This window comes from Anser brachyrhynchus (assembly GCF_964034855.1).
Source record: "Anser brachyrhynchus genome assembly, chromosome: 4".
NCBI lineage: Eukaryota > Metazoa > Chordata > Aves > Anseriformes > Anatidae > Anser > Anser brachyrhynchus.
The window spans coordinates 67,639,647-67,653,290 of record NC_137698.1 but is presented as its reverse complement, the minus strand read 5'-3'; the positions used below and the strand labels follow the sequence as shown (position 1 = coordinate 67,653,290).

The window sequence follows — 13,644 nt, the reverse complement described above, 5'->3', positions numbered from 1 at the left end:
TGAGACTTCTTGGTTCTGTTTGCTAAGGTGCTTCTTGTGCAGTACATTCTGCAAATTCCATTGCCATAATATTTCCTTCATCTTCCTCTCTTTAACGTATAATGTAATACCCACAGAAAGCACAGATATATGTATCTTCATCTCTAAAAATCTGTGGAACTACTCATAGGTCCAAAACAGTGGCCAGAGCCAGAGATAGGTTTACAGTGCAACCAAAGAAGCCCTACAAAGTGATCCAAAATCCACTACTCAGTCGGGTCCACACAGTTGTTTCTCTGTGGATGGATGAAAGTAGACATAAAACATCCTTCAAATAATGTAAACAGCCACCCCGAGAAACACAGAATAAATTGTGTTTTGTGTCTACCTGGAGTTAAGCAGTGAGTATAAATCACAGCTAAGGAGATTTAGGTTAGGCATCAGAAAATTCTTCCATAGTAGGGCCTGGTCATAAACACTGAGGATAAATGTTCAGGAAGGTAAAGTACTTTTCATCCTTGGAAGCTGGTAAGAGTAGATCAGACAAGGAACTGTCAGGATTGGTTTAGATGATCATGCTTTGGAAGAGGACCTCTCAAGATCCTTTCTATGTCTATTGTCTATGATTCTGTGAAAATGGGGAAAAATAAAAACACACCTTACTGAGATTACTTGAAATGTTGCACATACAAATAGGAACATCATTAAAAAAGACAATGTCTGTTTTTTATTTTGTTCAAAAGCAGAAACAGTTAAGAGTCAGGGTTTTTTAGAGCTGAGGGTAGGAGGAATGCAAGAAGTTTAGAGGAGGAAGGGAAGAGAAACGGTTTGTTTTCACTGTATATGGCCACGTACCATCTACATTTAGTAACTCAACTGCCTTTAAAACTGCTAATACCTTCTAGAATTTTATATTCAAGAAACACTCAATATGGTTTACTATGTTACTAACTGCTAAGAAAACCTGCACTTATTACTGTGCTAAGAAAACCTGTGACACAAATAAATAGGATTACACCCTGAAGACGGAAGGATATAAAAGATGACAAGGATCATAGAGCAAGCCACTGCTCCTTTGTGTAAAATGTGCTGATGACATAGGAAATGTCATCAAATGGAAACACTGCAGGCAAGATTCAGAATAGGCTGTATAGTGCTACATAGACAGGACTGTGGCACTTTAGTCACCAAGGAAGGTTCAAAACCTCAAAATTCTCATTTTTCAAATCTTATAATTCTTAATCCAATGTCAAAATTCCACCCCTTTCCCTGCAAATGGTTAATGCTTAGGCTGGGGTACACTTTAACCTGAACAAGTGAAAAATTAAACAGAGAATCATAAGGAGTAAATTTATCACAAGTGCAACAGATGTAAGCACTCAAAACTCTGTAGTCTCAGCCTTGACCTCCAGATGCACCACATTTATACCCCTGTAATCTCTTAAGTACAATCAAGGTAACTGGATGGCACATATCCCAAAGATAATCTCCCTAATCTTCCTTGCCTGGCTGAGTAAAACGGTACAAGGAGAGAAATCAATAACAAGCTATGCTGTGAAGAAGAGTTCCTTGAATCCACCTTAAAGGGATTTGTGTGACTTGGGAGCCATTCAGAGTGACGGCTGCTACAGCACAGGTTCACTTGCTGGTACCATGACACCTCCCAGGAAAGGAATAACTCTACTGCTTCAAATATCACCACTATCTGTATTTCTAACACTAGGTGTTAATCAAATAAAAAGAAAACATGGAGTTGGTAAAAAGCAGGTATAGGAAATTCATGCTACCATGAATACATTAAAGACATTCACTTATGTCTAAGGTAATGAGATTTCTTTTTCTTCTTTTATTTTTATTTGCTCCATGTACTCTCTTTTATCTTAATTACCTAAAAAAAAATCATTTTAGTGCTTATTTCATAAGATAGAAAAGACGTACAGAGATCAAGATAGATGAAATAAGCTTTTTCCACATCATATCTTTTCAGAACTAAATATTTTACTTTCTGAATTGCAGTAGGATACAACAGACAATATAGTTGCTCCATCATTGAGTTTTTGTAATTGGCATGAACAAATGCAGAATCAATGAATGTCTTGTATCAGTTGATAAAAGGAGATCATTATCAATGGAGTTTATTTACCAGTGCTAGCAAAGGGACTCAGAATAATTAAATTCTTCCAAACTGCAACAGTAAAACTAACATGACTTGCAGCAAATTTCTTGGTTTGGTCAAGATTTTTTAAGACATTTTTCACTTAAACTGAAGAATGAAATAGTTCCCAGTTTTACTGTTAATCACATTAGGGAATAACTTAACATCCCAAATAAGAACCAGAAACCAACACAATTCTCTTCAAATTCACACTCTTCCCGGCAAGGGCAATCATTGCTGCAGGACCTTTTGTGCAATACAAGGGTGATGACGGATGGGGCTACACCCTGTTCCCCTTAGCAGAACTGCTCTACCAGTGGTAGCTGCCAAAACCCTACTCTGGGCTGAAAGCAACCCAACAGGGATTGCTGCATATACCTATCAGATCTGGGTCCCCTGGAACATGTTTTCATGGACAGGCAGCCATCTAACAACACAAATGCAATCCTGCTACTCTTGGCTTGATTTTGGTATTTGCTTCCTATGAGTTACTCACTTCTGATCTAGCTTTAGCAGCAGAGAACAAGAAATCTTGGTAAAACAGAATATAGTTTAAAGCCAACGCAGTTTTAAATCAATAGCTCCAAATTTCCTCTCCTGTTCTGGGGAGCATAGAGACAGCCTTTGATGCTGACCACACCAATCTGTGACCATTGTCTGGCAGCAGTCGGCACATGACTCCTGACAAGTACAGGAGACAGATGTGTGATTTGACATATGTCACTGTCAAACATGCTACAGAAAATCTCTCAACAGCAGGGAAAAGAGCTAAAAAACAAAACAAAACACTGAATTCTGTTCTTTAGGTGGCCACCAACAGCTCTGTTCTGTACATACGTGTAGCTATGATGTGTTACAAAAAGTCAATCTAAAGTGCACTGTAAATCTGGAGCCTAAAAGAAACAACAAATAAAATGAAGCTTAGAACTTGCAAAGCTTGGCTGGAAGCTGCTTTTATCAGCCTTCGACTCACGAGTAAGGAGGCCTTGAGATATGTCCTTTTAATCCTTTTCTGCATTTTTACTTTGAGGCTACATTTCAACAAATACAAACACAAATGCAAATACGATTAAAAAAATGATTTTTTTTTTTTTTTTTTTTACAGATTTACAACATCTACATATCGAAACGAAAACATGAGACATCAACAACATTTTTAATCACTCAATTTGAAAGCGCTCATTCTACCTCCACATTTAAGATCACTGTGAAATGCATCTGTGCTGCAAAAAAAGGAATATCTGAAGAGCCCAGTGCTATTCCCTCAGGCTAGAGCCTGGGGCTCTCCTGATGTTGTCAGACAGATTCTTGACCAGCCCGCAGTATCTTCTGACAGTTTTTCCTTCCCTGTACACAACCACTGCTCCATCCAGATTTTTTGAAGCTTCATTCCATTCTTTTGAGAAAAAGGACATATAGCCTATTTCAGTCCTGCTTCATATCTGGGTTAGGCAGAATCTAAGACTGAAAAACCCTGAAACTCAGTTCTTTGAAAAGCTATAGTTTTTAATCAAACTTTAAAATTTTTCTTTGTAAAAATATTTCATTTTCTTTATCTCCTATCACCATAAAAGTAGCAGCTTCACTGCCATGTCCTAGATGTACTGTGTACATGTCAGTGTCTTTGCTGATATTCTGCTTCTTTCCAAAAGTTCACTAGTAATTTACTGATATTTATCTTTTCCTTCTGTTCAAATTAAACTGAAACATACATTTCTACTGCAGTCTGATGGTTCCCGCTGAAATTTAGTGGGATGAAAAATTTCAGAGCTGTGTTCTTATTTTGTGTGGTATCTAAAATATCTGCTATAATGTAAAGATAGCAAATCACTTCAAAAAAAAATGGATCTTTTACAGAAGGCATTAAAATCACTCACATCTACTGCTGTTCTAATGGATGTCTGGCTTCCAGGCCCTCTTAGTGAAATTCTCAGCTCTGCTGCGTGCAGACACCAAAGCAACTTCTCTTGGAGGTGTCATCAAAATGCTAAAAGGATACAGTTTATTTCGTTCCACTCATCGGGCACCGTCTCAACCAGGAACAACACAAAAACACCCTTTTCCAAATGACGCAGTCATCCTGTTCCTAGCTAGCTATTTACTCTATCCAAAATGAAACCATTAGCTTCTAATTTATTTATTCAGTCAAGCCTGGAGTTAATCTGCTTAGAAGTTAAAAGACAAATAAACAAAACCCACATTTTCCAAGAATTAAAGAATTCAGCATGCAGCACTATTTCAAACAATCCAGACAACATACAACAGAAAGACCAGTGAGTTACGACTGACACTGAATATGTCAGAAATGCACTCAGTAAGATCATATGCCTAGTAAACTAAGCATCCTTTTCACATGGACTTTAAGGCTAAAAGTGATTATTAGATCCCTTAGTTTTCTCTCTTCACTGTCTTTCCAACCAGAGAATTTCCAACTATTATTTCTGCACAACTTACAAAGCGCAGACAGAGCAAATAACTTATGTATGGTTACAGCAAATCCCCCAGAAAAGCACTCAATTATGATTTGAAAACTTCAAAACCTAGAATATCTGTCACTTTCCTTGGCACCTTTTCAAATAATTAATCACCAACACTATTAAGAAGCTCAGCTGAGTTTCTAATTTGAATCAGACTTTCTTCAGCTCCCCTCTATGGGTTTCTTCTCTCTACTAAAGCACTTTTAAGACTCTTAAGTATTTTCTCCCCACAAGGAGACTTCTTCACTATAATCAAATTGCTTCTTGACCTTCCTTTTCGAAAAACAAATTATACTTTTCTTAAGGCTATTTTTCACTGCACTGATCTTGTTTGTATGGTGGCCCCACAAACACTACAGAGGTCACAGTGGACTGCAGAAGAGCGGTAGAAATGAATGACTGAAGTGAACTTCTTAAACTGGGTTTGCTGCCAAGGAAAGCTCCATGGGACTGTGATCTAGGTCCCCCACTGTGTGGCTTGTTTCTAGCCCTCCAATAACATTTGCTGCTGTTCTTCACAATGATGCAAGCCTATCTACTGCAAGCATGGATGACTACAAGAACTAGACAATTCATTTAGTTCTTGGATTCTGACAACCTCCGCCCATTTATTAAGATGTACCTCACAGCTAGATCTGAACCAAAATAACACATCCTTTACTAATATAGTGTATGACAAATATTGATATTTAAATCAGAGACATCTCTTGAAGGAGGTAAAGTCTGCATCCTGCTTATTATAAATAATTCACTTTCTTGAATGCCTGAAGTACTCATCCACATAGAATATGAACTACTGTCTGTAATCATAGCACACGGTGCAACTCTCACAGACTTAAGTTAGATGTTCATCTCCTTTGTGATGGCAGTAGCAGGAAGCACAAACTGTGCTGCAGTAGATTACTGGGAATCATAATGAAACTGCAGTGGAAAGGTATAGATTTGGTGGTTGGAACTAGATGAACTTTAAGACCTCTTGTAACACAAGCCATTCTATGATTCCTGAACAGGCCATGCAAAAGCACGGGAAGAAATGCTCAGCTCTTGCATACAAGATTTCTACCCTTCCATTTCACAGAATCATAGAACTGCTTGGGTTAGAAGGGACTTTAAAGATCACAGGGCAGGGACACCTCCCACTAGACGAGGTTGCTCAAAGCCCCATCCAGCCTGGCCTTGAGCACCTCCAGGCATCCACAGCTTCTCTGGGCAACCTGTTCCATTTCCCAACAAATAACTGTTTTGCAACACAAATTACAATCGTCAACACTTGCACTAATGTGCTGGCGCTTCTTCAGGAATTTTGACAAAACATTCAAGACTAAGAGAATTTTACTTGTTTTAATTTATTGACAACACATTATTAATTACTGATTTGGGTATAGAGAAAAACAAAGACAAAACAAACAAACAAACAAAAACATTTAAACACTTAGGTAAACATCTTTCCTCTCCCATATCCAGGCTGAGCTTATTCAAACACCTCTTCTACCCTCTTCATAGCCTCAACTTCCTTGTTTCCACTTTGTGTAATTCAGTCCCACCAAACTACTTCAGAGAGGTAATGGGCTGTTGGAGTCATCAGCCAGAAGGTTTATTTCCTTGCTTATTCCTTGCTTTCCTCCCTTGCTCCTTCCCTCTTTGTTTCTTCTGTCTTGGCATGGGTCACCCATAAGCTGAAGTCATCTGGGGGTCCCTGCCCCAGCAGGAGTTGCTTGTGGGCTGTAATCAATCAGGATGTCCACATTTGGAACATTTTAACATTTACATCTGGATATTCTTCTGTTGTTTTCCTAATTACAAATTCCTCCAAGAAAGCATAAAGGGTATGCTGAAGGCCTTAAAACATTGAAATAATTATGTGGAAGGGCTGATATATTTACCTGTCCCTGGCTATCCCTTTCTTTTCAAAATAAACAAACAAACAAACAGTCATCTGCATAATGTTACTGAAAACATAGCCAAATTTCAGATCCTTGTCTAAATGGTATCTGAGGATTTGATTTGAGGGTTTTGTTAATATGCTGTATATTTGAAAGCAGAAGTCTTCAGACCATCACTTAGTTTAAAAAAAAATAAAATGCTAAAACAGCATTTAACAAATCCTTTGCTTTGTAAAAATAACAACAAAACAAGTAAATTCAGTGTACTCCTTTGTCCTTTACTACTTGGGCAGTGAATTAACCAATGCATTTCAAGACACGCAACGGTGATATATTCTAGTTCTCTAATATGTAAAATGAAGGAATCCTAAAGAATCACATGAAAACGGAGAGACATCATGAGGTCAGGAGAACAATTTCTTCATGGAAGCAAGGTGACCTGTGAGGCCAGATCAGGTTAGCTGGGTTTTATCCACTGAGTCTTTAAAAACCTGCAAACTATTTCAGTTCAGGATTGCAGATGCTTACTAACTATACCTAAAAACATGAAACATATTGTGTGCAGTACAAAATTTCAATTGCATCATTCAGACTGTATGTAAATATCTGTCTGTGCTTTACTGCACAAATATAGAAGCCTTGTCACTATAAAAATATGCTAGACTGAAGGAATCTCACAAAAAACTCTGCCTTTCTGTTAAGTAATTAAAGTCCATATTGGGATTCTTTAATGAGATAGAGACCCATCCACTGCTAAATTTCTCCTATATTACTATTCATGCTTATACCAGAAAACACCATGTGGAATTAAACTGTAATTGATTCTTGGAAGAACACTTGCTCAATATCATTATATTGCCATAGGGTATGTAGCACAGCTTCATGGAAGCAAAGCTCAGAAACTATTGTGGTGACTGACGATGTATAAGCTATCCTATGTTCTTGTCCTCTATGGTTCACAAGCTATTACTTTCCTAGAATAAACATACAAACAGTAGGGGAAGAATATACCAAAAATGGGATTTAGAAATCCATTACAAGGAGAAATTATCATCTCAAAATAATGAGGTTTAAAAAAGAAAAGAGCAAAGCTAGTTTACTGTGAAAGTGAAGAAGAAAAATACAGAAGTAGAAAGAAAAACATGTATACTTACTTTTGGCAATGCATATTTTGGCAACTTCATCTGTACAAAGCCATTTCGACGGTAAGATACGTAATACTTTGTCCGATTTGCTGATGTTGTCTATACAAAGGAAAAACAGAACCCTGTGATAGTTTATAGTTTATATTAAATGTAAAGAGGAAGATTTTGGAAGATTTTTTTTTTCACTGGAAGATTATTTTTTTTAAATCTGCAATTGAAATACATAGCTATTACTTCTATTACATAGGATTAATTTGCACAGTATGCTCCTAAAATAATAAATCAAAAGTTGTGAGAAAACAGACTCCAAATAGAATCAACCCCCTCTCCCCTTCTTTAGGAAGACGAAAGAGATTTAATTCCCTCTTTTTGTCAATTCAGCTGCCTTGAGTGATACCTGAGACTTCAGCATCTCACTGACCTCAGTCCTTCTGATATCTCTGTACACTGTTCTCCCATTGGCCTTCCACATTTCTGTCCTTTTGTAGAAACCCTGGCAGCAGGACTCACCAGACAGGAGGCAGGGAAGTGGCACACTGGCTGTGAACGCCGATACCTCAAGGGCAAGTGGTTCTCCAACACCACAATTCAAGGCAGTTCATAAAGGACTGAGTAACTCATGCTAACATTGTACAAAGAATTCACTGTATTTTACTGTTATTTTCTATACAGGATAAAACATTTCCAGTGCAAGATGCTGACATGCAGCATGGAAGATAACGACGCAATTCCCAGTTCATTGGTCAGTCAGTTTGAAAATCAGTTACATGTCCTGAAGACACAATTCTACACTTAAATAGAGAGGTAAAACATATTTCCACTGTTTTCATGCATGGAACTGAAGATAGATTAGGTTTTATGTAACATACCTGGGGTTTTATGAAGATTTCCACCAAAGCAAGCAAACAAATGCACATTGAAAGAAACATCTGTGTATAACTATTATTCATTAGCACCCATTTTCCCCTTTGTAATAGGCAATACAGTGGTAATTTTAAGACTTTTATGTAACTCCCAAAAAATCAATGCAAATATTGTTCCAAAGGACCAAAAGAAAGATTTTACATAAACACTGTTGAAAATATTCATCAGCATTATTTTTTTTTCTAGTCAGAAATGTAATGCCAAAACCTCATCTGACAAAGTCATTGCCATTGTCACGGGCAAAAAACATTCTTATTGTGGTTTTTCACTTCCTCTACAAATATGGATCCTGTCTAGTTCAAGCAGTCAAATGAAATTTTACTAAGACAGAAAGATAGAGGAGGAGATGCCAATTTTAGAGGTTAATATGAGCACATCTTTATTCAGTTTTTCTACTTCACCCTCCTATATAAGTCATAGCAGAGCAAAAGAAGGAAGCAAATGGAGTAAGCTGATGGCTAAATGAAAGGTAGAAATTCAATGTAATTTATGAAAGAAAGGCTTAAAAAATAACCTCATTCAGGGAAGATACATCTCAAATGAAGATTCATTGTTGATTTCATAATACTAAAAAGAGAGTAAAAAATCGAGGTTTTGCAGTTAATTGCTACTATTTAAATCAAATGGTGTTTGCCACAATGAACAGCATATTTGGCTGTAGGCCATCACATACTTAAAGAAGTATGTGTTTATAAAAGGAACCTGATTTGGAGAACAGCCTATCCCGAAGCAAATAAACTCGACTTTTCTTGGTAAAAAATAAAGTTAATGTATGACAGCAGGTCCACCTGCCTGAATATTTTAAAATTATCAAAGTATTTAACACTGAAATCATCTTCACTCTTTAAACCAGTCTCCTTTTTTGTGGTAGAAAGAATGTGATGCCCTTTAGGAATGTGATTTGTTAAATGATGGATTAAAGCAAAAAGGTCACCATTTATTTAATTACTGTTAAATATCAGTCTTATCCATCTTACAATAGCCTTCATGTTCATTATGCATTTATTTTATGTCACTCATTTTAAATGACTAGAGATGATGCAAGGCAGCAGAGAACCAAAGTTGAAGCAGCTAGTTGTGTCAAGCCCCACTGACATTAAAGGCTGGTCTGTGCTTTCAAACAGTGTCAAAACTTTAATCCTGCTAAAATCACCTCTGAAACCATCTGGCTGACAGTGCAAACTGAAGAAAAGCAATGAGCGTTGGAAAGCTGCTGATCTTTATGAATATAGACATACTAAAGAAATTGGGATGAGAATTTCCTCTAAGTTGGTAAAAGTCTGTGAGCGGGGACAGGATTAGCCCTGCAGACTGAAACGCTCTGATTCACAGCCACCAGGTTAGGATGGGTTAGTGATGCCAGGGGCCGTACGACTGTCTCAAACTCATTTTTGCACAGATGACTCTGAGACATCTTCTTTCAAGCAGATATTGCTATGATATCAAGAGCAGTCCCTGGTCTGATTATAACTTCCATAGCAATACTTCAGCCTAGCTAAAAAATTAATTTTCACTTTGTTTCAGAAGATGCACAGCTGCTGTGTGGCTTCACTGGACATGCCAAAACTAGTGTCCTGCACCACATCACAAAGGTGGCTTCACTTCACATATGACTAAAGAATCCCAGCAATACCTTCTATCCCTCTGTAATACGGACCTGGCTAACTGTAAACCAGTTAAGCAACAAGAGAGATTTATTGTACATACTGTGATTTACTGCAGTAAGTCTGAAAGGAAAAGACTAGAGACGTTTCCCCTTTATGTGGGAACTAGAGAATGCTACCCTTTTATGTTTATATCTCTTTTACTAGCATTAATAGGTCTCAAATCAACAGAGACTATGTTACCAATGGCATAGTTTTGCAGAAGCAATTGTCTGTTAAACTCATGTGTACATTTCCAAGTTGGGCTTCCATTTCCTGTTTGTCCATGCCTGCTATGAGATAGAACAACAATGGCTCCAGATGCAATTATACAAGATGTCTGGCAATACACAAATGTTCGAAGAGGAAGCAGTCTGTGTTTTGCTGAGTGCAGCAGTCTGGAACTGTACGTGGTGAGATGCACTTTTCACCACCTACAAACTGGGAAATGGATTTTAAAGCATGCCTTGTGGGAGCCACAGATAATAATAGTTTTGAATGAAATGGGTGCCACAAGTTCTAGACCTGAGCTGAAAAATGCCCACTCGAATTCAAAAATTTTTTTCCAAATCCATTTTGCTGTTTCTGTGTGGGTCCTTGAAACTTCTGCGTTGACCAAGAGGAGTGCTGATCTTTCATCTCTATCAATTTACAAATCCTTTTGGAAGGAACAACCACAAGAGAGGAAAGCTGCAAAAAAAGCCAGTCTAATGTACACCAAGACAGTGGTGTGGAAAGCTATCTACACATAAAGCTGCCTTTCTGCAAGAGTCAATAAACAGACAAACCTTACAACAAGCAAATCATATCAAAATAAGGGAAATATCATACCCAATCACTGGGGAAAGTACACGAGACCTCATAGGAAAATAAAAAAGTAAAAAACGGATAGGATATAACATTTCTTTGAGAAGTTTGCAGCTCTGGCAGATTCAAATCAAGACGACTCCCAAACACTTGAAATAATATTTTCAGCTAGGCCTAAGTTGCACTTGGTTGGTGCCATAAGGCTGACAGAGCTCCAGCCCAAGTTTGTTCATGCAGGTTTTTTAGTTTGGGAATGAAATAACCCCAATGTAATTTGGATCATCACAAGTTGCTCCCAAGCTATGGCCATTCCACACTTTTGCTTCCTAAGCACAGTCATGTATCTTCTTTCTCAAAAACATCTCTTCACAGGAGAATCCATATGAAGAAGTTGAGCCACTACTCTGCTAGTGGCTTCCCTTGGATGCTCTTCTTAGGAAATCTTTTCATGGTATGCAAATATGGAAAGGACCCACAAAAAGTTGTGACCCCAGAAGTTTGTGTTCTGCCTAACATACAATAGTATTTATAAAAAGCAATTTTGAACCACATAAGCCATTTGAAAATTTCAGTCTAGTTAAAGCTAGGTCAGTGATGAATTAAAATCAACTGGATACACAAGCAATCAGCTGCACAAATTAAAGATTGTGTTTTTTTGTTGTTGTTGTTCCATGTAAATATTCATAAATCATCATGTATACTCTGGAACAGGTTTCTCCATGCTCCTAAATTACAGTGCTGCAGTACTGTCTAAAATTTTACTTCTGAATTTTAAAATGGGTTGTCTCCCCAGAAAGTGGCTTTACCTGAAGAAATATGTAGTCATCCTGCACAGTCAGGGAATCCCGGTCAGTGCTACCAGCAAACTGGACTGTCATTGTCTTATCAGAGCAATTTTGCATCTGGCAAGTGATGTAGCGATAACCTGAGGGAAGAGAGACAGAAACATTTGACAGGGCTTTGAAGGGAAAAAGAAACAAGCAGTATAAAATGTTATTCCTGTAGGGAAAGTGCTGCCTTTGCCAGTTGAGTTAGTTGTAATATTATTATGTTAAGCCTTCGTACAAGATTTTTTACAATTTCCAATGTACTGAGAATACATTCACTGCCTACAGTTCAGATCATTCATAGGCGGTAGCCTGTTCTCCAAATGTTGCTGGTCCAGAGAGATTAGGGATTAGATGAATGAGACATTCATAGGTGGGGATAATAGAAGGAGCCTCTTTTCTCACTTAACCTATGCACATAGCCAAATTACTCATTTATAGAAACTACAGCCTTACACAACATAACTGAAATCAATAGATCAGCCCCAATATAAAACTGTGATGAGTGACAAGAGAATCAGACTCGGTTAGACAGCGTATGGAATTTGAAAGGCTATATTCAAAGCCCTGTAGAAAAGTTAACACACAGTATTAGAACTGCTTTGTTGGGCAGGACTTCTGTACTAAGAGTTAATACCTTGTTGAAAAAGCCTGCACTGATTTGTATCAGTGGAGGCTATGGCTGCTCTCTTCCTGTCCAGTTAGCCACGGACAAGGAATATCTTTTCTGCCTGGGTAGTTAGGAGAGCATTGCTGCATCTTTGATGCAATCTGCTCCTATGAAGCAGGGAGAGGAGAGCCAAAATCATATCTTAAACCAGCTGCAGCCCAACAACCTTCTCCTAGATTCAAGCCCTTGTATAAGCTCACCCTTCGCCACAATCCTTTGAACACAAACTATGGCTGTCATTCCCAAGTGCAGTGAGAAAATAGTTATATGAGTGACCCTGCGCTCAGATCACTAATGTTTTCCATGCTCCAGATAACAGTGTGAAAGAGCAAATAGCGCACCCCCACGCATGTCCTTCATTACTTTTGCAGTGATAGGAAATGCATTCCATACTTTATGGATTTTTTATTAGAAAAGGCCAAACCAGTGTGCTAAATACAAATATTTGTTTTATAATCTGGACCTGTTTAAAAGGCAGCTAGAGTCATTCCAAGTTCTCCTGCTTATTTCCAAATCATCACCACAAGGATATTTGAGCAAGCACAGCAAAAGGCCCTCATAAAGTCTTTCACCTATTTATAGTTCACAGGACATATATTTTAGTGCTTTATCAGACAGGTAGTACAAAGATACTGTTTCCACTAAAATAAATGGCAATACTTGTATTGACCTTAAGTGTGGTTAATTGAGAACCCAGCCAGGCAGTAAACATTTCATTTTTTTTCTCATTTTCTGCTGTTTCTCTTAAATTTTATATATATATATATATATATATATATAAAAAATAATAGAAAATCCATCCAGCTCCTAAACAAACTTCTTACAATGTCTCTACACAAAGCAGCTGATGGGGCTGTGAAGGGCTCATATCAATGATAAAAGATTTAGGTAATTTGTCATCCAGGTTTCTTGACTTTTTTTTTTTTTTATAGGGCTGAAAAAAAAAAAGAAAACCTTCAGGGATAAAGGAAAGTCAAACTGTGCATCCTTTACAATTAATTTATAAGACTGCAAAGGAGCTTAGATGACCTGATTCAAGGAGTTAGATCATCTTTCAACAGTACAATTGGCAACAAGAAACCATACAAAGTTTTTGAATCACGGTGACTCTACTGCATCACATCCTCACTGCTG

General features: G+C 37.6%; 1 protein-coding gene across 12 annotated transcripts in view; it reads right to left on the bottom strand.

Annotated features, from left to right (window-relative positions):
• SORCS2 (sortilin related VPS10 domain containing receptor 2) overlaps positions 1–13,644 on the bottom strand; it is a 553,956-nt gene that overhangs the window by 90,651 nt on the left and 449,661 nt on the right. For all 12 annotated transcript variants that reach the window (XM_080592004.1, XM_080592009.1, XM_080592010.1 and 9 more), the window contains 2 exons: positions 11,820–11,938; positions 7,649–7,738 (listed from right to left, as the gene is read on the bottom strand). In XM_080592004.1, coding sequence (XP_080448130.1) covers positions 7,649–7,738; positions 11,820–11,938 — 209 coding nt within the window. The remainder of the gene's footprint in view (positions 1–7,648; positions 7,739–11,819; positions 11,939–13,644) is intronic.